General features: G+C 41.9%; 2 protein-coding genes across 17 annotated transcripts in view; one reads left to right on the top strand and one right to left on the bottom strand.

Moving 5' to 3' along the window:
* The window catches only part of dtna (dystrobrevin, alpha), a 36,169-nt gene extending 29,927 nt beyond the window's left edge, over window positions 1-6,242 (bottom strand). For 5 of the 14 annotated variants that reach the window (XM_012876015.3, XM_036138269.1, XM_012876024.3 and 2 more), the window contains exon 1: window positions 6,007-6,240. The gene's annotated coding sequence lies outside the window, so the exon portion shown is untranslated. Of the gene's footprint in view, window positions 1-6,006 lie in introns of all 14 variants that reach the window. The other 9 variants (XM_012876041.3, XM_012876087.3, XM_012876051.3 and 6 more) reach the window with 5 other exon arrangements.
* Window positions 6,243-7,834: 1,592 nt separating this feature from the next.
* LOC105935520 (coiled-coil domain-containing protein 178) overlaps window positions 7,835-22,694 on the top strand; it is a 36,323-nt gene continuing 21,463 nt past the window's right edge. For 2 of the 3 annotated variants that reach the window (XM_012875974.3, XM_036138266.1), the window contains exons 1-11: window positions 7,840-8,370; window positions 8,457-8,519; window positions 8,683-8,802; window positions 14,941-15,077; window positions 15,207-15,265; window positions 15,363-15,433; window positions 15,609-15,812; window positions 15,937-16,157; window positions 19,063-19,205; window positions 22,012-22,165; window positions 22,274-22,369. In XM_012875974.3, coding sequence (XP_012731428.2) covers window positions 8,745-8,802; window positions 14,941-15,077; window positions 15,207-15,265; window positions 15,363-15,433; window positions 15,609-15,812; window positions 15,937-16,157; window positions 19,063-19,205; window positions 22,012-22,165; window positions 22,274-22,369 — 1,143 coding nt within the window. In that variant the 5' untranslated portion in view covers window positions 7,840-8,370; window positions 8,457-8,519; window positions 8,683-8,744. Of the gene's footprint in view, window positions 8,371-8,456; window positions 8,520-8,682; window positions 8,803-14,940; window positions 15,078-15,206; window positions 15,266-15,362; window positions 15,434-15,608; window positions 15,813-15,936; window positions 16,158-19,062; window positions 19,206-22,011; window positions 22,166-22,273; window positions 22,370-22,694 lie in introns of all 3 variants that reach the window. The other variant, XM_036138267.1, reaches the window with a different exon arrangement.

Here is a 22,694-nt window from a genome sequence, read left to right as displayed (position 1 = left end):
CTCTGTTGAAACCGCCTTCTTTCCTCTGGATTATTAAACAAGAGGAATGTCAGCCCAAAAGCCGAGAACAGAGCCCTGGTCATGCCTCGGCTGGTGCAGATGGAAGGAGCAGGGAGTAAACAGCCAGACCAATGGTGATCTCAAGAGCACTGCAGCCTCTGCGGTAAAGAGAATAATGTTTATTGGTGAGATAATTATTTTACAGATAATTAGCTGTAACACCATCTTTTTTTTCTTTGTGTCTGAGCAAAAGGAACGAGAAAACATTTGAATGTCCATGGTGAATGTTTTAGCTTCTCTTTAAACAGATGTGTAGTGTGGTGGAATAGAAAAGGTTGTTTTATTGTAAAATGTCCTGTTAAAACAACATGTAGACCTTTCTAAAAGTGGAGTTGGGAAATGCTGGATGTCTTGCCAAGTATGTGCAATGCGGTTTGGTGTTTGATGGAGATTATTTTGTTTTTGGGTCACTCTGACCAGTTGGAATAACTCTGTATAATGGCTTCTTGGAAACATCTGGAAAGTACCAGAAAAATGACTGATCAAGGATGGATGTAAAACATGGATTGGTTTATTACTCAAGAACTTAACACACACTTGGATGTTCACATATGCAATGCATATACATAGAATCATATAAATGCACCCTGTAGATGTCATCTTAATAATACATATTTTAAGAAAATATTTTGGCGTTCCGATCCTCGGCTGCAGAAGCTGGCTCTTGGGACGTGGAATGTCACCTCTCTGGTGGGGAAGGAGCCTGAGCTTGTGCGCGAGGTTGAGAGGTTCCGACTAGAGATAGTCGGACTCACCTCGACGCACCGCTCTGGCTCCGGAACCAGTCTCCTTGAGAGGGGCTGGACATTCTTCCACTCTGGAGTTGCCCATGGTGAGAGGCGCCGAGCTGGGGTTGGCATACTTGTTGCCCCCCATCCCGGTGCCTGTACGTTGGGGTTTTCCCCGGTGAACGAGAGGGTGGCCTCCCTCCGCATCCGTGTGGGGGGACGGGTTCTGACTGTTGTTTGCGCTTATGCGCCAAACAGCAGTTCAGATTACCCACCCTTTTTGGAGTCCTTGGAAGGGGTACTGGAGAGTGCCCCTCCTGGGGACTCCCTCGTTTTGCTGGGGGACTTCAACGCTCACGTGGGCAATGACAGTGGGACCTGGAGGGGCGTGGTTGGGAGGAATGGCCCACCTGATCTGAACTCGAGTGGTGTTTTGTTGTTGGACTTCTGTGCTCGTCATGGATTGTCCATCACAAACACCATGTTCAAGCATAAGGGTGTCCATATGTGCTCTTGGCACCAGGACACCCTAGGTCGCAGTTCAATGATCGACTTTGTTGTCGTTTCATCTGACCTGCGGCCGCATGTCTTGGACACTCGGGTGAAGAGAGGGGCGGAGCTCTCCACAGACCACTACCTGGTGGTGAGTTGGCTCCGATGGCGGGGGAGGAAGCCGGTCCGACCGGGCAGGCCCAAACGTACTGTGAGGGTTTGCTGGGAACGTCTGGCGGAGTCCCCTGTGAGGCGGAGCTTTAACTCCCACCTCCGGGAGAACTTTAAACACGTCCCGAGGGAGGCGGGGGACATTGAGTCTGAATGGACCATGTTCCACGCCTCTATTGCTGAGGCGGCTAGTCGGAGCTGTGGCCGCAAGGTTGTCGGTACATGTCGTGGCGGCAACCCTCGAACCCGCTGGTGGACACCAGCGGTGAGGGAAGCCGTCAAGCTGAAGAAGGAGTCCTACCGGGCTTTTTTGGCCTGTGGGACTCCGGAAGCAGCTGATGTGTACCGGCAGTCGAAGCGGCAGGCGGCTCGGCTGGTCGCCGAGGCAAAAACTCGGGCGTGGGAAGAGTTCGGAGAGGCCATGGAGAAAGACTTCCGTACGGCTTCGAAGCGATTCTGGTCCACCATCCGGCGTCTCAGGAGGGGGAAGCAGTGCAGTACCAACACTGTTTACAGTGGGGGTGGTGTGCTGCTGACCTCGACTCGGGACGTCGTGCGTCGGTGGGCGGAATACTTCGAAGACCTCCTTAATCCCACCAACACGTCTTCCATTGAGGAAGCAGAGCCTGAGGACTCTGGGTCGGGTTCTCCCATCTCTGGTGCTGAGGTTGCCGAGGTTGTTAAAAAGCTCCTCGGTGGCAAGGCTCCGGGGGTGGATGAGATTCGCCCTGAGTACCTTAAGGCTCTGGATGTTGTGGGGCTGTGTTGGTTAACGCGGCTCTGCAACATTGCGTGGACATCGGGGGCAGTTCCCCTGGATTGGCAGACTGGGGTGGTGGTCCCCCTATTTAAAAAGGGGGACCGGAGGGTGTGTTCCAACTACAGAGGAATCACACTCTTAAGCCTCCCTGGTAAGGTCTATTCAGGGGTTCTGGAAAGGAGGGTCCGTCGGATAGTCGAATCTCGGATTCAGGAAGAGCAGTGTGGTTTTCGTCCTGGCCGTGGAACACTGGACCAGCTCTACACCCTCAGCAGGATTCTTGAGGGGGCATGGGAGTTTGCCCAACCAGTCTACATGTGCTTTGTGGATCTGGAGAAGGCATTCGACCGTGTCCCCCGGGGGATCCTGTGGGGGGTACTCCGGGAGTATGGAGTACCGGACCCTTTAATAAGGGCTGTCAGGTCTCTGTACAACCGGTGTCAGAGTCTGGTCCGCATTGCCGGCAGTAAGTCGGACTCGTTTCCGGTGAGAGTTGGACTCCGCCAAGGCTGCCCTTTGTCACCGATTCTGTTCATAACTTTTATGGACAGAATTTCTAGGCGCAGCCAAGGTGTTGAGGGGATCCGCTTTGGTGGCCTTAGGATTGCGTCTCTGCTATTCGCGGATGACGTGGTCCTATTGGCTTCATCAGGGCGTGATCTACAGCACTCACTGGAGCGGTTCGCAGCCGAGCTCTCGATTTACCGGTCGATCTACGTTCCTACCCTCATCTATGGTCACGAGCTTTGGGTCGTGACCGAAAGAACGAGATCCCGGATACAAGCGGCTGAAATGAGTTTTCTCCGTAGTGTGTCTGGGCTCTCCCTTAGAGATAGGGTGAGGAGCTCAGTCATCCGGGGAGGACTCAGAGTAGAGCCGCTGCTCCTCCACGTCGAGAGGAGCCAGTTGAGGTGGCTCGGGCATCTGGTCAGGATGCCTCCTGGACGCCTCCCTGGAGAGGTGTTCCGGGCACGTCCCACCGGGAGGAGACCCAGGGGAAGACCCAGGACACGCTGGAGGGACTATGTCTCCCGGCTGGCCTGGGAACGCCTTGGGATTCCTCCTGAGGAGCTGGCCCAAGTGGCTGGGGAGAGGGACGTCTGGGCCTCCCTACTGAAGCTGCTACCCCCGCGACCCGACCCCGGATAAGCGGAAGACAACGGACGGACGGACGAAGAAAATATTTTGTGTGCTCCTACTTCTTCTTCCTTGACATTTTGATTCCCATACCGAGAGTCAAAACCAGGCTGCCCGGGTGAGAACCGGGAACCCTAACCGCTAGACCATATGGGAACCATATCTAAAGGTCCCTGGTTCGATCCTGGGTTTTGCCACCAAAACGTTGAAGAAGAGGAAGTAGAAGCACACTAAATCTTTTCTTCAAAGATTTATTATCAAGACGACTCAAGTAACTCCAAACCTTGTCCAGCAGATGGGAGAGATCTTTAATTGTTTATGGAAATCATACACATCATCTAAACTTTCTTGATCTCTCAAAGAAAAGTATTTGCATTGCGTACGTGAACATCATTACAGAGTTACTCCAACTGGTCAGCAGGAACCAAAGGGAAGCATGTTATCTATCAAACTCAAAACCACATTGCACGTACTTGGCAAGACGCCCGGCATTTCCCAACTCCACTCCTGGAAAGGTTTACGTGCCGTTTTGACACAACATTTTACACTAAAACAACCCCTGCTATTCCATCACAGTAGCATTAGCTTGAAGTGCCACTTTAGTCCCCAACATCTTGTGTGAAAACTAACTATAGAGGGAGTTATAGAGTTTTAGTCAAACGAAAAAGGTTGTCCTCAGAATAAGGTTTAATAAGGATAATGCTGTAGCTCAATTAAACACTCATAAGTAAAGCTCCGAGCTTCTGAGTCAGACTGACTGTGTGGAGAAAGAAGAAGATTGCACAATCATTGCATGGCTTCCTAATATAAAGTATCCTGGAAACACAAAACTGGAGCATAAGTTGCAATGTCTACCTTAATGATGCTCCAGTCTTTGTATTTTAACTACAGTTTCTGTTCCTAGAGATCATTCATCACTGTCGGGAACTCTAGGCAGACTGGCCTCACCACAACGTACTTTTAAACTCTATAGAGTGCCGGTTTGTTAAGTCTCCAAGATACTGCACTCAGGCAACATTTCTAATATCTTCCTCATCCTCACTAAATTGGCACATAAACCCTCTGTTTATGAGTTCAAACTTGAGCTTGATTGGTGTTACAAACAAAACATCCTTCTTCTGACACCCAAACTGTACTTTTTGAGGAAGCTAAGATCCTTCAAGGTTTGCAGCAAGATGCTGCATATCTTCTATAAGTCTGTTGCTGAGAGTGTCATCTTCTCTGCCATCATCTTTTGGGGCAGCGGCATCAGAGCCAGGGAGCTTAAAAGGCTAAACAACCTGATAAAGAAGGCTGCTTCTGTTCTGGCGACGACTGTGGAACTTCTGGAGACGATGATGCAAAGAAGGATTTTGCATAAAATCAAGAAAATTAAGAACAATCCTGAAAATACTCTCCATGACATTGTCATTGGAAAAAAAGTCTCTTCAGTCAAAGGTTTCTGTAGAATGGTTGTAAAACTGACCACTACAGGAGATTTTTTCCTGCCCACAGCCATCACTGTCTATAACTCCTTGACCAAATGAGTTACATCAACATTTAATTTCCCTCTGGGATAAATAAAGTATGTTTGAATTGAGATGGAATCGAATTTAGCTGCAGTCTCAACTCCAGTGTGTTCACGTTTTGCTTTTTTTTTTTTTTTTTTTTTGCATATTTCTTAATTTTAGACATGGAAATCAGTACAAGCACCCCGAGCAACAATCAGGAAAACCGAAGAACCAAGAAATGACGATATGCGGCCTTGGAACACAAACACTTACTAATGTTACAGCCCAGTCCGTCTGGCTCCGGACACTACATGGCAGCTGTTACCACTGAGTGAGCAGAGTTATTTTTACATCACGAGACTGTAAACTACCCTAGTATCCAAATCCTGTCCCCTGACAGGAACAAAAAAGAAAAAAAAAAAGCAGCAACGTGGACTTAGGGATGATTAGCTCTTGTGGTTTGGTGCTTTGGCTAAAGGCTGTTTGGCTGAAGATACAAGGTTTCTCTGCAGGCTGGGTACCAGGCAGCGACTGAGCCGTGATGGAGGTGTCGCCTCCCAATGATCACCATGGCATCAGTTGCAAAAGGGCAAAAACTTCAGGACTCGAACGAGTAGCTACAAATTTACGGCTGCTGAGGCTGTAATTTAGCTCGCTCGAGTTATTCGCTCGAATAAAAAGCAGAATGGCTAAACGTGTGTATTCTTGCCCAACTATGTGATATGATACATGTCAATTTGCATTTCAATCACAAGCTTCAAAAAGGAAAGTCATTCCTGTGTGTAGACTGAGGCGTGTTGTGTTTCGTTCAGTGAAATCACGACTAAAGTCCTCGATGGCATCATCAGTGCATGCAACATGTACCTGGACAGAGGGAACGGCAACAGGCACCTTACAGAACATGCTGCGCTCCAGCATCACCTGTCCCTGCTACAGAGCAACCCCCGTGTGGTCTCGCAACTGCTGAAAATAAAACCTCTCGCCGTTTTCAATCCGGCAAATCTCCGTTTTCATGCTCAAACTTGACAAACTCATTTCACCCCGAGTAACAAAGTAGGTTAAGGTCGCCCCCCTCACCACCACCACCACCACCCTCCGTATTGCTGCTCGCCAGCCTCCAGCAGCAGCAGCAGCAGGAGCAGCTGCAGCAGCGCACTTTGAGACTTACCAGAATGTATTTCCAGGCATGTCCTGCGCCGTGGCTGCTGTCCACCCGGGGAAATCCGTCGCGTCCTGCGGTGCGATCACGGCTTCTTTGGCGTGGGGTGGTGCATCACGGCGCGAAGCGGCCGTGGTTGTCGCGCCGCTCTCCCGCAAAGCTTCTGTGTGTGTGTGCGTGTGTGTGTTGTTGTGGAAATTTTCGCGCAGCAGCACTCCGGCTGAGCTGAGCAGAGCAGAACAAGGCAGGCTCCGGTATGACGTAATGCGGAATCTCTTCACATGCGCCAGGGTGGCTGCGCAGGGGTTAAAGATTGGCGCAAAGACGGAGGAAAGCTGGCGACAAAAAGAGGAGAGTTGTGCCATCGGCGCTATATGTTTTAACGCGAGTCTAAAAATGAAAGGTTAACGAGTTGTCGGGTCAAGGTTTGTGTCCTGAGGAGATGACGTCATTTAGATTGAAGTTAATTAAATGAGGTGCAGGTATACATGCAATTACAAGATGGTTTTCTATTGGGCGTTTCGTTGTTACAGTCACTGCTGGGATTTGACCAGTTTATTGAAAAAATAAAATAAAAAAGAAAGTTAAATTCTGCGATGGTTCACACTGTTATGTTTTGTTTGTGAAAATAAGGGGCTCTGTTGTTCTAACACCTCTTTAGCTTTCGACCTGCAAAACAAGCTGAGACTTGAAGTGGGGAGAAAAAACAACAAACATTCCTGGCCCCTTTTTTCAGATTTTGAGAAGTGACTGCCTCGATATATATTTTTATTGGAATTATATTTAAAACAGCAACCAAAAGTAGCGCAATGATTGTTAAGTGGAATAATATATATATATATATATATATATATATATATATATATATATATATATATATATATATATATATATATATATATATATATATATATATATAGATAGATAGATAGATAGATAGATAGATAGATAGATAGATAAAAATTAACTCAGAATTTATTTGGTAATTTTTTTACTGGATGAAAAATGCCTGTTAACATCTGTTTGCAGGTCTTGTCATTCTTGATCGTATTTCGGCCTGGACTTTAACTGGACTATTCTAAAGGTCCAGTCCTCGATCTTAGCCCTGGCTGTGTCTGATTTCATTGTCCTACTGAAAGGTGAACCTCCTTTCCCGTAAGTCTGCTGTAGCCTCTAATAGGTTTTCCTCCAAGACTGCTCCGTCCGTCTTCCCACCAGCTCTGAACAGCTCTCCTGTCCCTGCTGGAGAAAAAAAAAAAAAAACATCCCCTCAGCAGGATGTTGGCACCACCCAGTTACAATGGGGTGATGGTGTGTTCAGGGTGATGTGACATGCTATGCAGATATTGCATGAAAACAGAAAGAGGAACTTTCCTATATTCTTTCAGTATATATAGAATAAGTACCGGCAATTTGCAGAGGCCCCTCTGATTTTAAAAGGATGGCGCAGATGGAGCTACTTTATGAGCCACAGCAAAAACCAAAGGCTGAATTTCAGGAGTTTTATGACGCTGTTTTCAAGCATAAAGGTTTTGGGCAGGAGGGATGATAGGGTGGGGGTGCTGGCAGAGCCAACACTGAGAGACAAAGAATTAATAGTGGATTAATATGAAGGGAAATAAATATGTAGGCATATAAAGCTAACTAACTAGAATAAATAAATACATGTTGAAACCCATCGAAACGTGTACTCTTCTATCCATAATTAATTAATAATAATAAAATAATAATATAAACTTAGACAAGGAGGCCAGCGGGGTGTCCAACAATATAGAGGTGGTCATTACACCCCTGACCCACCGGAGGTGGCGCTATGGTCACTGTGTATCATTTCCAACTCACTGTGAAGCACACGGGGCCATGGAGCCACAAGTTTTGTAGACCCCTTAATCTAGACTCTCAAAACAATTCCTGCCTTAATAGATGCCTGTCCAAACGGATCAAATCTCTGTAGGAAATTAAGATATTTACTATTACAGTTTATCATTATGTATTGCATTACTATTTTCTTTGAAGATCCACACGTGTATTGGATTCTACTGACTTTCATGGTCTCCTTTATGCTCGCACTTGACCTGATCACGTTTCAATACTCACAAAAAAGAAAAAAAAAAAAAAAAAAAATGGCCCTGGCCTGTCCCACCTGCGATGCCTAATAACAACCTGCTCTTGAACGCAACTCGTCCCGTTCTCCAGGCGCAGCCCCTCGTCGTTGCCAAGCAAACCGCCGCATGAAGATCGGCATCAGCTTCACTTGATTCATTAGCATTATTATTATTTGTTGCGGGGTGGGAAAAGCAACACGTCGAGGCGTTTTAACGCACAGCTGCGGGAGAGTGACAGAGCAAGCAGAGCCGACAGCCAAAAGTTTGAGTAAGTTGATAGCTGGCCGTTTTTTTTTCCCGCTTTCACTTTCTCCCATGACAACGACCCCCCTCAGCTCATTAATTTCTCATCAGCCTGGTTAATTAAACGTCAACTTAACGCTGGGCCGACGGAGCGACGTCCGGAGATGAGCGAAGGTAAGTTTACCTCCCCGTTTGGCAACTTTAACTTTAACCACGAGAGTTCAAAACCCCATGATTTGTTGTTGGAAGAAAGAGATTGCTTGAAATGTTTTTTTTTTACCCTTCCGTTCTCCATTGATGCGGGCTTGACGACGGGAATGCCTTTGCTTTCCCACAGGAGGTTTAAGGTCGTCTCGATAATCCGTCATTTTAGAGTAAATACCTGGAAGAGTTTGCGACATGCCAGACGTTGAACCCCTCACATTACCTTCCAGGGAAGGACTAACCAGCCAACAAGGTGAGCAGTAAAAAAATAAAGATAACAATACAAATATTGCTTAACCGAATTTAAATGTTTTTAAATTACTACTAATAAAAAAAAACACCCAGCAACAATTTAGCGTTACATTTCCATTATAGCCTATATGGGGGATTTGCAGAATTTACCATTGTCCTGTTTTTAAGGTGAAGCTCCATATGAGGCAAAAAGCCATCTGCAGATTTTCTCCCTTATTGGGGAGGATTTTTTTTTTTTTTTTTTTTTTTTTTTTACATTCTGTAGCTATTTAGTTGAACATTTCAATTCTAAAGTCTTGAGTGAAGTTATTAGTGCAACTTTATATATACAGTATGTGTGTATCTATCTATCTATCTATCTATCTATCTATCTATCTATCTATCTATCTATCTATCTATCTATCTATCTCGATCATAGATAGATTTGGTTGATCACACAGGGTTGTTTCAAGGGGGTGACAGTACTGTTGCAGTTGAAAGGCTATTGTTGCTTTAAAAGAAGCTTTAGTATAAAATCTACACTAGCTTGATTTGTAAAACCTAAATCGAATAAATCCACATTCAACATTGTTTCGTTAAAACAAAGTTTAAAGGGGCATGGTCACGTGCAATGACTGTATCAGTTTCTATGCCAGTAGCTCTCTGTGGTTGCATACAAAATGTTTTGCGATGAAATTATCGCACCCTGTTGGCTTATTATATTTTATGCTCTATATTTGTTAGTAAAAAAAAAAACAAAAAAAAAAAAACACAACAAAAACAAAAGCACCTTTGTGTAAACCCTTTGGTTGTGATGCATGTGGGAAAAGATATTCCTCTAAGAGGTACAATGTTGGAAATTTGGGCAATGAGTAAAAACAGAGAGGCAATGAGGCAGAGCAAGTTGGCAACACCCAGCGGTTTTCCAAACGCTATTAGGACAAATGCTTGCCATGTATTGTTTTATTTTAAGATGAATATATGTTTTTTGCGTTTCTTTAATAGTCATTGTACATGATTAGGCCCCCTTAAGGTTAATGAAACCTTTTATTTTATGTATAAAATGACAAAAAACAGCATTTTGTTTTATTTTTTTGGCATCACGTCAACCTTAAATTGAGAGAAGTTAGAAAGCCACATATATATTGGTCAAACATGGACTTAATTATCTTATATTGATTACAGATTATTATTATTTTCAGACATCTATAGGATTTGTGGAGCCTATTTGTGAAAGCAAAAATACAAAAACAGATAATTGCATTTTACAAAAATGTAGTCAATTCCTGGTCTCATTTTGTTTCTTTGGAATCCAGCGTTGCGTGTTTTACAGAGGGGCTCATCCAGGATGTCAAGATCCCCAGGTCTTTGAATTACTTCCAGGCTCCTGGGGATCGTGCAGTCGGTTTTTGTTTTCACCTTTTTCACCTCCATCAGCCTAATTACCTTTATGCTTTTCACCAGTGCTGATTGCTTCCCCTTTGTCTCCTCTCCTATTTATTCTGCCAGTTCCTCTCACTCATTGTCAGGTCCTCCCATTATGCTACCTGCTGCTCTGGTCAGCTTCTTGTGCATTCCTGGTCTTTGTCTTTTCTTACCCTGCCTGTAGGTTTATTTGGTTTATTAAATTATCGTTCTTCTCATCATATGACTTCCAAGCTCTTGTCTGTGCTTCGGTTCTACTTTAACCACAACCAACATGACACAGGATGGCTTATCTAAGAACCACCAATGATGATAAATATACATTAAGTTACTTAGTTATTTAATCTTAGATACAAAGTGGTAGTCATAGTAGCACAACCTGATGCTTTTTTTTTATTTGAGTACATTCATTATGTGGAGAACATCCCTAGAATAAAGATCCTTCATAAATTATTATTGTGATTGACAAATCCTAACTGATTTATCAATCACTGATGATTTTGCTAAAACCAATAATTTTCCTTGACAGGTTTTCATAAATCTAGTCATAATAAAGGTTAAGGTTATTTGTAGAGTGGGATGATTTACTGCATAAAAGATGAATTCATTGAAGGCTTTTAGCACAACTTTGTTGTGGCTGCCGATATGTGTGCTTGACTTTGTATTTGTTTCCTGTGCCCACCAGAATTGTGGAAATAACCTCACACTACAGTAATAAGAATCCGCTTTCAAACAACCAGAAGAATAGACAGTATTTATTTATTTATTACCAATACTACTCGTGACACTATAAGTTCTCTTAATAATTTCATAATGTAACTAAAGAGTTTTTGTAATTTCTACTTTACTTTTTAAAGCTGATCAGAATGTCTTGGATCTTTTGACTAATAATCCATGATTGCCTATTCCCCTGGCTTTGAATATATTGCCACACTCTGTACCGCTTTTCAAAATAGGAAAGACAAGAACACATTCCTTTCAAATAAGGTAGCTGTGTGCTGATCTTTGCAAACCAGAAAGAAAATAGCTGCTTGCTGGCAACAGCAAGTTGCCAGCGTGCATAGTGAACAGGAATTTGATGATATAAACAATCTCCAAAGTTCTCTGTTGAATAACAAAATCAGAGAGAGGCATCATGGGTCACTGTGTCACCATAACAACCATTCATTTAATGCTTTTTGCACATCTTTACCAATAACGGTGCAGGGTGCTATATTTAGTTACAGTTATCTGTGTTAATCAGTTACCTGTAGCAGCAATAAATAGAAGATACAAAAGTGTTGGTATTTTTTTCATATAAATGGGTTGCTTTTAACTTTTTTTTTCCTGTTTGCTGTTTAATTTGAATGAAAAATGCTGAGTTAAGGAGGTCTTAATGAACTAGTCTGTCTATTGGTATGGTCTCTATGTGGTGCTCCCAATGCTGCCTGTGTATTTATAGCTAAATATTATATTACTAATAAATGTTATCTTCTTTACCTTTACCATAGTAGTTTATTACAAAGAGCTGCTTTGATGGTACTATAACCCTCCCAGTGTGGTTTAGAGCAAACGTCACCGTTTTGCTATATCGCCTTTATTCTCTACGTGGTTATTTCAGGGTGTGTCATCCATCAAAGCTACCCAAAAGCAGATGATCTTTGCTCTTGTTTTCCATGTGGTTCCTGTCGCTCTGTGCTTTGTCTGTGGCAACTCACACACTAGACACTCTGCCACTTAAATCATCTTCATTGCTAAAAAGCTGTCAAAAAGGAAAGGGTTGCTGATCCTACTGTTTTCTGCATTTTCACTGGTGTAAGACAACAACCACTGTGAGGCCAGACCCTTCTTTGGGAGATATGCAGATGGCATAACGCTGCACCTCTAGCTGTAAATGTGCACATGAACCAGGTTTCTTTGCCCGGTACCCGTTTTTCCCCTCACAAAGTAGAGCTTCTTAAACAATTAAATTGCTGGAAATAAAATTTAGCCTTTGACCATAATGGCTGAAGGTTTGGCTCAGCCCACATACAGCTGCTCTGGGAAGACATCAGAGGTTTGTTAGAAAGCAAACAGCATCATGAAGACCAAAAACACACAAAGTTGTGGAGAAGTTTAAAGCAGTGTTAGGTTTTAAACAATATTCAAAGCTGTGAACATGTAATAGACCAATGTTCGATAGACACAGTAGTCATGTGAAAGAAGGTCGGGATGCCGATTTTATATTGTGAACAAAATTTTCCTTAGGATGGAGATAAGGGGTTTCTGATTTTACTTCAAAGAATACACATGTATACATTTCTAGCTACTATATTCCATGTGCAATGATTGCTCGTGGGCTGCACAGTGGCGCAGTGGGTAGCGCTGTTGCCACGCAGGAAGAAGGTCCTGGGTTTGAGTCCTACCCTTGCCCTGGACCTTGCATGTTCTCCCTGTGCATGCATGGGTTCTCTCCGGGTACTCCAGCTTCCTCCCACAGTCCAAAAAACATGACTGTTAGGTTAATTGGCCTCTCTAAATTATCCTTAGGTGTGAGTGTGCGCAAGAATGGTTGTTTGTCGCTGTGTTGACCTGCAATAGACTGGCGACCTTTCCAGGGTGTACCAGCCTCTCGCCCATTGACAGCTGGAGATCACAGGATCTTCGATGTTAGAACAAAGTAATTCAATAGAGCAGTGGTTTCCATTGACCACCGTCAAAAACATAAAAAAGTAGTAGAACTGTAAGAAAGAAAACATTTTCTTTTAATCACACAGCAGCAGGATTTGAAGGTGGGATTTAATTGTCATTTTTCTATTTTTAACCAGAAGTAAAAATTTCCACCCAGTCGCAGTTCTCAAAATCCAGTATAGCTGCTGGATGTTTAGCACACGGTGGTAGCTGCAGTAAGAAGCTGTTTATTTTCACTTCTGGTTGTTTATGTTCCATATTCCCGGATTTGGAGCAGCATATTTTTCATCATTAATAGAGGAGAATAACAGTAACCCTAGGTGTCTCTTTAGTACAGTTGCCAAACTTACCCAGAGTCATAGCTCTTTTTTTTTTCATCACCAGAGTCATAGCTCTGTTGATCCATCCATTTCCTTAGCTCTTAGCAGTAATGACTTTGTGGGATTCTTCATAAATAATTTTGCAAATTAAAATCATTGGCATCCTCCCAAACATGATTACCTTGTACTCAGTAAATGAGGCAGCGTTAGAGGAATATTTAAAATTCTGTTCAATCTGGCCGTTCACACTGAGCCTGGCTCTGCTGCAAGTTTCTTCCTGTTAAAGGGTGAGTTTTCCTCTCCACTGTCGCTTTGTGCATGCTCAGTATGAGGGATTGCTGAAAACCCATGGATAATGCAGACGACTGTCCACTGTGGCTCTACGCTGTTTCAGGAGGAGTGAACGCTGCTTGTCAAGATTCGATGCTGTTGGGTTTCCTTAGATAGGAAACCTTTGACCAATCTGTATGATTTGAATGAATTTGACTTTGGAAAGTGCCTTGAGATGACATGTATCATGAATTGGTGCTATATAAATAAAATGTAATTGAATATAGTACTGTACACCACCTGATAATTAACATGCTTTTTGTTATAATGCATAAAATGGGAAAAAAAAAAAATTTTTTTTTTGCTTGTGTGATTAGCTCATCAGTGAGCAAAGCAGTTGCCCTATCTTACCGGTTGTCCAACAGGAAACTGGAACAATATTAAACAGAGTTTGACGTATCTCCCAGAAGAAACATATTCTGTTTGGATATGTTTGTATTTAATCTGTAAATGGTTATAATTAAAATGTCTCAACTAAGCCCAGCAGACGTTCCTATACCACATGTTGAGAATCATGGCAATAGAGTAATTTATGGTTCTGTGAGTTAATTCAAGGTTGTTGAGTTGGTTTGCAATGGACCAATTATTGAGGGATTGATGAAACACTTAACATCTGAAGGGCTTATAATGTGTATGTCATTTTATAAAACACCTTGAATTTTTGGCCTAACAGTTACTCGCCATCAATATCATAAAATTAACAAAATAGTTAATATTATAGAAAACAATTGAATGTATCTTTTTTTTTTTTTATCTTGGGAATATTATAATTTTACATAAAAAAAACATACATATAGCTATATAGTCTCTGTTAAATAGTGTTCTTCTGCAAGTCTTTGTTTCAAGCAAGAACATTTGTTTGTGAAATAAATAAAATATTAAAGTGCTCATAAACTGCTCATACTACAGTCATGTTAGTGTTAAGGTTTAAGATTGGTTAAAAGACACACGAATAGTTTAAAATACCAACATGGCCGTGGTGTTTGTTAGTTTCTGCCTTTTTCCAGACAGTCTGTGAACTGCTCTCTCTGTGTCTTTCACCGTTTCTCCCGCCAGATGGCGCCCTTTTACCGCGAAGAAATGTGCCCTTGGGTTTGTCTTGTGACAGATTGTCTTTTTTCCTTTTCAATTTAAAGGCTGTGCCATAGAATCAGCGGGCAAATAGAGAAACGGAGAATATCTTTCACAGCCAAATACATTTTAGTAATTACTTTTCCAAAATATCATTATTAAAGTTGTCTGCATGTTTGCTCCCACCAAAGCCTGCCCTCCACTGTTTTTATTTTTTGCTAAAATATGATTGCTTACTATTGCTGTGAGTCCTGCCGTTATGCAAAGATTGTTGCTTGGTTCTTCGTAGTGATGTAATGGACTCTTGAGGAAACTGATTAATCACAGTTGGAATCAAATATCCTGACATTTTGTCTTTTCATCAGAGCAAGCAGACCTCCAAGCTGTCTGCTCTGGTAGACGTCGGACTTGTGCTCTGCTCAACAGTCCCTCGCCATGTGTCAGCAGTGCTATCTGCCATATCCAAGACATGAGGCGTCTAATAGAAAACTGGTTTCAGAAGGTGAAAAATAATGGACCATAAGATATGGATCAAGTTGTAATGTATAAATAAAAAAAAAATAAAATCTTAATTACAATAAATTCAGTTAACACACCTTATTTTTTTTTTGCTGCTTTAATCTTTTGCCAGCCCAGAAAATATCAGCCAGAGATGGATCCAGATAAGGCCGCTTACAGCAAAACTTTAAGGTGAATTGTTTACTTGCTTTTAATCCTCTTTTGCTCTTTGCATAAATTATGTGTTGTGTTTTTGGTTTTGTTTTTGTTTTTTTGACTATTTTAACAGATTTCAGTTAAGCGACTCGGATTCGGACTCCACAGACTTATATGTTGAAGGCACTGCAATAAGCGCAAGAGGTAAACAAGACCTGAATGATATTTCTGACTTGCTTTTTCATTTCATTCTGTAATGCTACAAAACATCTAAGCCTGAGCGATTATGCACTTGCGTTAAGTTGGTTTGGTTATTTCACGAAAGTTTTACCTATTGAATTGAAGGACTGTGTCGTCATGGTGACGTTTCCTCCTCCAGAAGGTTATCAAAGATCACCTCTCCAGAAGAAAATCAACGATGTCCTCTCTGAGGTTGTGCATCTGGTCGAGCGTTTGGAGGCTGATCGGCAGTATGCGGAGGAAGCTCTGCAGAAAGAGAAGAGGAGAAGAAAAATCTTAGAGAGCAGAGTTGACAGTATTTCGCTGTGGAAGCTAATGGAGCACCCCTCGATTGTTCAGAAAGGTCAACGACTGTGCGCTATCGCATAATTCGAGATCTGTTTGTCTCCTGTGAAGAAGTACTGTTCTGTTGCTCCCAAATCTAGTTAACATGCCCGCTATTTACCGCTGGTTATTGCTTTCGCTAGAGCACGAGGCGTGCAGCAGAGACATCACGGAGTTGAAGTGGCTGCTCAAGCTGGAAAACCAGAAAGTTGACCAGGTCCAGAAGAAACTGTCGCAGGCTGAGATGCTGAACCGGAAATTACAGGAAGACGTTGACTTTGCCAGAAACCAAATTCCCATTGTGAGAGAGAACCTGGACCGCCAGAACGATGCTTTACGTCAGATTGGTACTGTCCAAGCTGAGGTACACCTTAGTTTGATGTATTTTGCTATCCGTCCATTCACGGTCTACACTGCTTATCTTTGCAGTAGTAGTGTTGGTGTGTGTTTGAGGGGTTAATATTTCAAACAGCTACCATGGAAAGCTCCTGTTAACCTTTAACTGTTTTCTTTGCAGGGTTAACACAGGGGTAGTAATGCAGCTCTTTAATGTCACTTAGACATTGAATTGAAGCTACAGTGAATTGATTTGCCTTGATTATGCTCTTGCCATCATGTTTTTTTTGGGTTCCGCCAGGTATATACATTGCTAAAAAATTAAAGGGACCCTTTTTAAAATTCTCTTTATGGGTTATCTGCAACACTAGTGGCTTATTTTTATAAAGGAGGCTGACAGGAAAGGAGGTTTTGAGAGTGGGGAGGACATGCAGCAAAGGACCTCAGGCCAGAATCGAACCCAGGTCAGCCGCGTCGAGGACTAGGGCCTCCGTACATGGGTTCTGCTCTCTACCCCTATCGAAGCACACCCAAAGGGGACGCTTTTTAACCACAGTATAATATATCAAGTCAGTGGATATGTTGGGCTCAGTAGGAGAGGGGATTGTTAACCAGAGCCAGTTATTCTGATGTAAATGAAATTAACCTTCTATGCACCAAATGGGAATCAATGACCCAATCCTAAAAACAGGAAAGGTTTTGCAGGTGTAAGCCACAGACACCCCCCTCCCCCTTTTTGAGTTTACTGCTCTTGAGTAGTTTTACATTTTACCAGGGTCTGTGCCACTACTGGTAGCATGAGGTAATGTATAGATCCTACAGAGGTTGCACAGACCGTCCAACTCCAGATCCTTCACTGTTGCAGTGGGTCCTGGGTTTCTCCGTCACCTCCAAGCTGCACCTCAGACTGTTCAGGAGTTTAGTGATTTCCTGATCAGGATCTAAGAGGAGGTACCCCAGGACACCATCTGTCATCTCAAAAGGAGCATACCTGACATTGCCAGGCATGCATACGAGCATCTGGGGTCCATACAAACTACTGAGTGGTATTTTGAGTTGCTGCAATGATATTTCAGCAAATTGGACTAGCCTGTTGCATCGGTTTTTCATTTTCATTTTCTCTTGGACTTTGAATTAAGCCTTCTGTAGGTTGATCACATTCATCAAATGATGTGGCTTCTTTTTGTTCCTAAACCATTACCCTTTCCATATCAGTATGGAGATCTAGCAGAAGTTGTTTATTTTCCCATTTGAGATCTCATGTGTTTCTAAAGTGTTCCTTTGATTGTTTTCCCCACTATTCATGTCTTTAAAAGACATGAATAGTCTTTTAAAGTGCTCTCTGTTTTCTAATTCTTTTTTCCAAGTCACACTGGAGAGGAAACTAGTGTTTTAGAAGTCTTTGTCTTCTAAGCCTTCAAAACTTGAGTAAACAACAAAACATACAGTGTCTTACCAAAGTACTGATACACCTTGAACCTTGTCCCATTTTGTCACGTCACAAGAATAATGTATCTTAATGGGATTTTATGTGATAGACCCTGAGTTCTTTCTGCAGCTCCAAAGCCACATGTGGCTCTTTAGGTTCTCCAGTGTCTTCACAACATTGCCTAAAACTGTTAAAGACCCGAGAAATGTTTTTAGATATAAAGGATAAAAAGTGAACTTTTTTCTGTTGTTTATTTAAAGTTTTTTTTTCTTCAAGGAGCACTCCTCAACAGTGACATGTTTGGCGTTTGCATAGAACAGTCACAACAGAATGCCACTAATGATACAAGGAACTATTTTGTTTGATTCTAAGATTTGTCATTAGGCTGCAAACTACATCTTTCTTCATTTTTCCGAACCCTTCATTCAAGAAAATAGCTTTTTTTTCCTTGTAAAATGTTTGACATTTTCTTTGTTCTAAAATCTCAAATTTGCTGTACATTTTAGTTCATCCTATAAAAAAATAGAAATGTATATAATATTTCATCTATTGTCTATATCTGCTTATCCATGCAGGATTGCATGGTCACTGGTAGAGCGACTGGGTACGACCTGGACGTGTTGCCAGGCCATCACAGGGCAACATAAACATGACAAACCACCATGCGATCACACATGAAGGCAGTTTAGAGAGACCAGTTAACTTTTTGACTGGGATTAAGCGAGAGTACCTGTAGACAACTCTCCCTGTGGCCCTACGCTCTTTCAGGAGGAGTGAATGCTGCTTGTGAAGACTTGATGCAATCTGCTGAGTTTCCTTAGATAGGACATTTTTTGACCAATCTGTATAATTTGATTGAATTTAACTTTGGAAAGTGCCTTGAGATGACATGTTTCATGAATTGGCGCTATATAAATAAAATTTTATTGAATAATTGGTAGATGTTTACTAATCTTGTGATTTCTGAAGGCACTGGTTTTTTTTATTTTGTTCTGTGTAAATGGCAGGCTGAACACAAATGTACAGCCCTCCCTTTCAGATTTGGAACATTTAGTCGCCCATGTATCATTTTCACTTTACATTTATGTGCAACTTTGTGTTGGTTATCACATAAAATCCAATAAAATACATTAAAGCTTGTGATTTTAACAACAAAAGGTGAAAAAGTACTTTTGCAGGCACTGTTCCTAAATTCACAGAAAAGCAACCCAGCAAAGCTGACCGAACAATCTGACTACATACACTGACTCAGTGTATGTACTATTTCATAATGAGTGTTACTACCTACGTTAGGGATTGCTTGACTTTTCAAGATGTGCCTTCAGGTTCAAAAAAAGTAAATCCTTTTCAAACGATATCCATCTCCTAGTGATAACTTACCTGAGGATGTTTTAAGAATTCGCTTTAGGATCTGGATGTTGCCAAACAAATGTCTTAATTTACATCATTAACTTCTTCAAACTGTTCTCAAACTGTAAATGCATTACATCACATTTTTGTTCAGGCTGATGACATTTACTCAAAAACAAAAAGCGAACTCCTCCAGGCTCAGATGGAGTTAAGAGGGACGAAAGCCGAAGCTAAGAGGGAAAAGACAGCGTCAGACCACAAACTACGGGAATTAGAATGTCAGCTATCAGAAAAACTGTGAGTACACACACTCTATCTATCTAACGCCATAAGATGATCTAATCAGGACATCTGATGGACTTCCAGTAGCAGCTGGATTCAGCTAAATCCTGTTTTGTTAATCTCGCTCCTTTAGAAGCCAACATACCGATGTAAGATTGTTACATCAGGGCTTTATAAAAATGCATTTTATCAAATCTTCCAGTTAAATCAGTATAATTTCATTAATTCAGTTTAAAGAGGCAAACTCATACATAGATTTGTCACACACGCATACTAATAGACACTGCTCAAAAATATTAGAGAAACACTTTTTTTTTTTAACTAGAGTATAATAAATCACATCAGTTAAACTTCCTGAATATTGATCTGGTCGGTCCAATAGTAGAGTTGGTTGTTAACCAGTGTCAGCTGTTCTGGTGTCAATGAAATTAACCATCTGTGCGCTAAAGGGGAAACAATGAGCCAATCCCAAAATCGGGATTTGCATGTGGAATCGAAAGACATTTTCCCCTCCTCCTCCTTTTTTTTTTTTTTTGTTTGCCTGCTTTTCAGTAGTTTTGCATTTGACTAGGGTCAGTGTCACCACTTGTAGCATGAAGCTATGCCTGGAAATTTAGAGGTTGCACAGGAAGTCCAACTCCACCAGGATGGCACATCAATATGGGCCACTGCCAGTAGGTTTGCTGTGTTTGCTCCCAGAACACTCTCAGTAGTATAGAGGAGATTCCTGGAAACAGGCGGTTACTATAGGAGGGCTGTTGGAGGTGCCTAACCCATCAGGACTGGTATCTACTCCTTTAAGCAGGAACATGATGAGTACTGCCAGAGCCCTACAAATGGACCTCCAGCGGACCACTGCTCTAAATGTTTCTGCCCAAACCATTAGAAAAGGAGTCCATGAAGGTAGCCAGAGGGCCAGACCTTCTCTAGTAGGCCCTGTCCTCACTGCCTGGTACCGTGGAGCTCGACTGGCATTTGTCAGAGAACACCAGAATTGGCAGGTTTGGCATTTATGCCCCGTTCTTTTCACAGACGAGTGCAGGTTAACGCTGAGCTCCTGTGGCAGACGTGTGAGGGTCTGAAGAAGCTGCGGTGAACGTTATGCTGCCTGCAACATTGTTCAGGATGATCGGTTTGGTGATGGGTCAGTTGGTCTGGGGAATCATATCTATGGAGGAAGCATATACCTGTACCGAATAAATTATGGCACCGTGACTGCCATTATAAATCTGTGGGAAATCCTTAGACACATTGGTAGACCCTTTGCTGGTGCAGTGGGTCCTGAGCTCCTTTGGTGCTTGATAATGCCTGACCTCATGTGGCAGAAGTATACAGCCAGTTCCTACAGGAGGAGAGGAACAAACTGCTATATAATGCATTTTTTTTAGCAGTGCATTTATAGATTTTATTTTTGTGAGTTTTGATGATTAGAGTTGGTGAAAAAACAAATTTGAAAACCGCACAAGACCAGTACAACCTTGATTTTTTTATCACGGCAACGTGATGTTATGGCTCATGTGTGGTGTACAGACTCAAAAGGGGAAGACTGCTGACTTGACAGTTTTACAGCAGTCATTGGCATGCCCCACACGGGGGGTAAGCTACAAAAAGGCTTTGCTAAAGAAGGTTTCTGATCAGAGTGCTATATTCAAGCATAATAATGGAGAGTTCAGTGGAAGGAAAAAAAAATATAATTGTTACATATAATTAATGTGTAATATGTAGATATATTACATATTAAAAGACTGACAAGCAACAGTGACAACATCAAACTTTACGGATTATGAAGCAAATCTGTTAGTTGAGTCAGTGCTTTAGGCTCCACCCCACACACGTATTCAGGGTGGGGACTAGACTCTAAAACTGTCACTCAGTGGTCTGTCGTCTTTTTAGATGGGAATCAATGTCCCAGATAATGGAGTAACAGTGGACAGGCACCGAATCCAGTTTGCTTTTGGTCCAGCGTGATTGTTTAGGGGGCCGTGCAACTGCTGGTGTCGGTCCGCTGTTATATCAGCACTGCCATTTACCAGGGCATTTTTGAGCACTTTATGCTTCCCTCCACAGACAAGCTTTAATTGGATGCAGATCTCTGTTTTTCAGCACGACTTGACACCTGCCTACACTGACAAAAGTACCAGTAGCTGGTTTAATGACCATGGCGTCACTGTGCACGATTGGCCAGCAAACTAACCATGCAGGGCACGAAATTCTCACTGCACAAAACTCTTGAGACAGAGCTCCCAGGAACACGTCTACTCCATACCGAGACGAAGCTCCACCCTCACTGCACAACCCAGCAATGAGTGAATAACACTATATGGTTCAAGGACACACCTTTCAGTAAAACTATGTTTCTGGACCTATCTTTGTTATGTATCCTATAATCTTAGTTTTTCATGAGCTGCAAAGCTGAAATGATCAAAACCAACAGAAATCTATCTATCTATCTATCTATCTATCTATCTATCTATCTATCTATCTATCTATCTATCTATCTATCTATCTATCTATCTATCTATCTATCTATCTATCTATCTATCTATCTATCTATCTATCTATCTATCTATCTATCTATCTATCTATCTATCTATCATTTCTGTTTCCATAGTTTGCACTTTGCACCATGACAGTAAAATACATGTTTAATATCAAAGCTAAAGATGATGCAGACCAGGGGATATATATATCTACCTGGATCTGAAAACCTTTTTTTTAATTTTTTTTTTTATTGACAAGCAAACGTGCGTGGAGTGTTTTTAATCAAGTAATACTTAAAATAACCTCAGATTTAAGAAATGTTGTTTTTTTTGTCCCGTAGGCAGGGTTTTAACCATTTGAAGATGGTAGAGAAAAGTCTGCGTGGTGAGATCAAAGACACAGAGGAAGCTATCATTCTCACTGAAAATAAGTGCACACACATAATTCAGCGGATGCCTGAACTTGTTGAGTTGGACAAAATTGAAGAAGATAAGGTGACACTTGATTTTTCTCTGATTTTATAAATATTTTTAAAAGTTTCAAAAAATAGTTTCGCAGCATGACTGTACCTGTTTTTTTTTTTTTTTTTTTTTAAATCACAGATTTTGCAACTCAATTTGGAAATTGAGAAGGAAATGCAAAACAATCGAAAGCTAAAAGAAAAGCTAGCCTCAATGCAAGACGAGATGGATAGAAAGGTGAGTGGTGTTGCAACAGTCTCCTTATGAAGAGAAACACGTGAATTTTACGGATTCAAAGTCACAGCGGAGTGCATGGGATCACTCGTGAATGGAATTAGCCACATGTAAAATTCAACCCTAAAATCACACGTGAGGAAAATTTGTCACATGTAAAAAAGGATTTGCACACGCAAAGTGTGGTTTTGTAGTATTTTAATGGTATAATGTGTGAAATATCCATGTCAGTCACCCCCCATAGGATAATATGTGATGCCCTGGTAAAACAAAAATAATTCACTTGTGAAGATTACAGAGCAGGGATCACCAACTTTTTTCAAACTCA

This window comes from Fundulus heteroclitus, chromosome 6, assembly GCF_011125445.2.
Source record: "Fundulus heteroclitus isolate FHET01 chromosome 6, MU-UCD_Fhet_4.1, whole genome shotgun sequence".
In the NCBI taxonomy this organism is placed as follows: domain Eukaryota; kingdom Metazoa; phylum Chordata; class Actinopteri; order Cyprinodontiformes; family Fundulidae; genus Fundulus; species Fundulus heteroclitus.
Note: the sequence above shows the minus strand (reverse complement) of the source record. Positions and strands in the feature narration are given on the sequence as shown.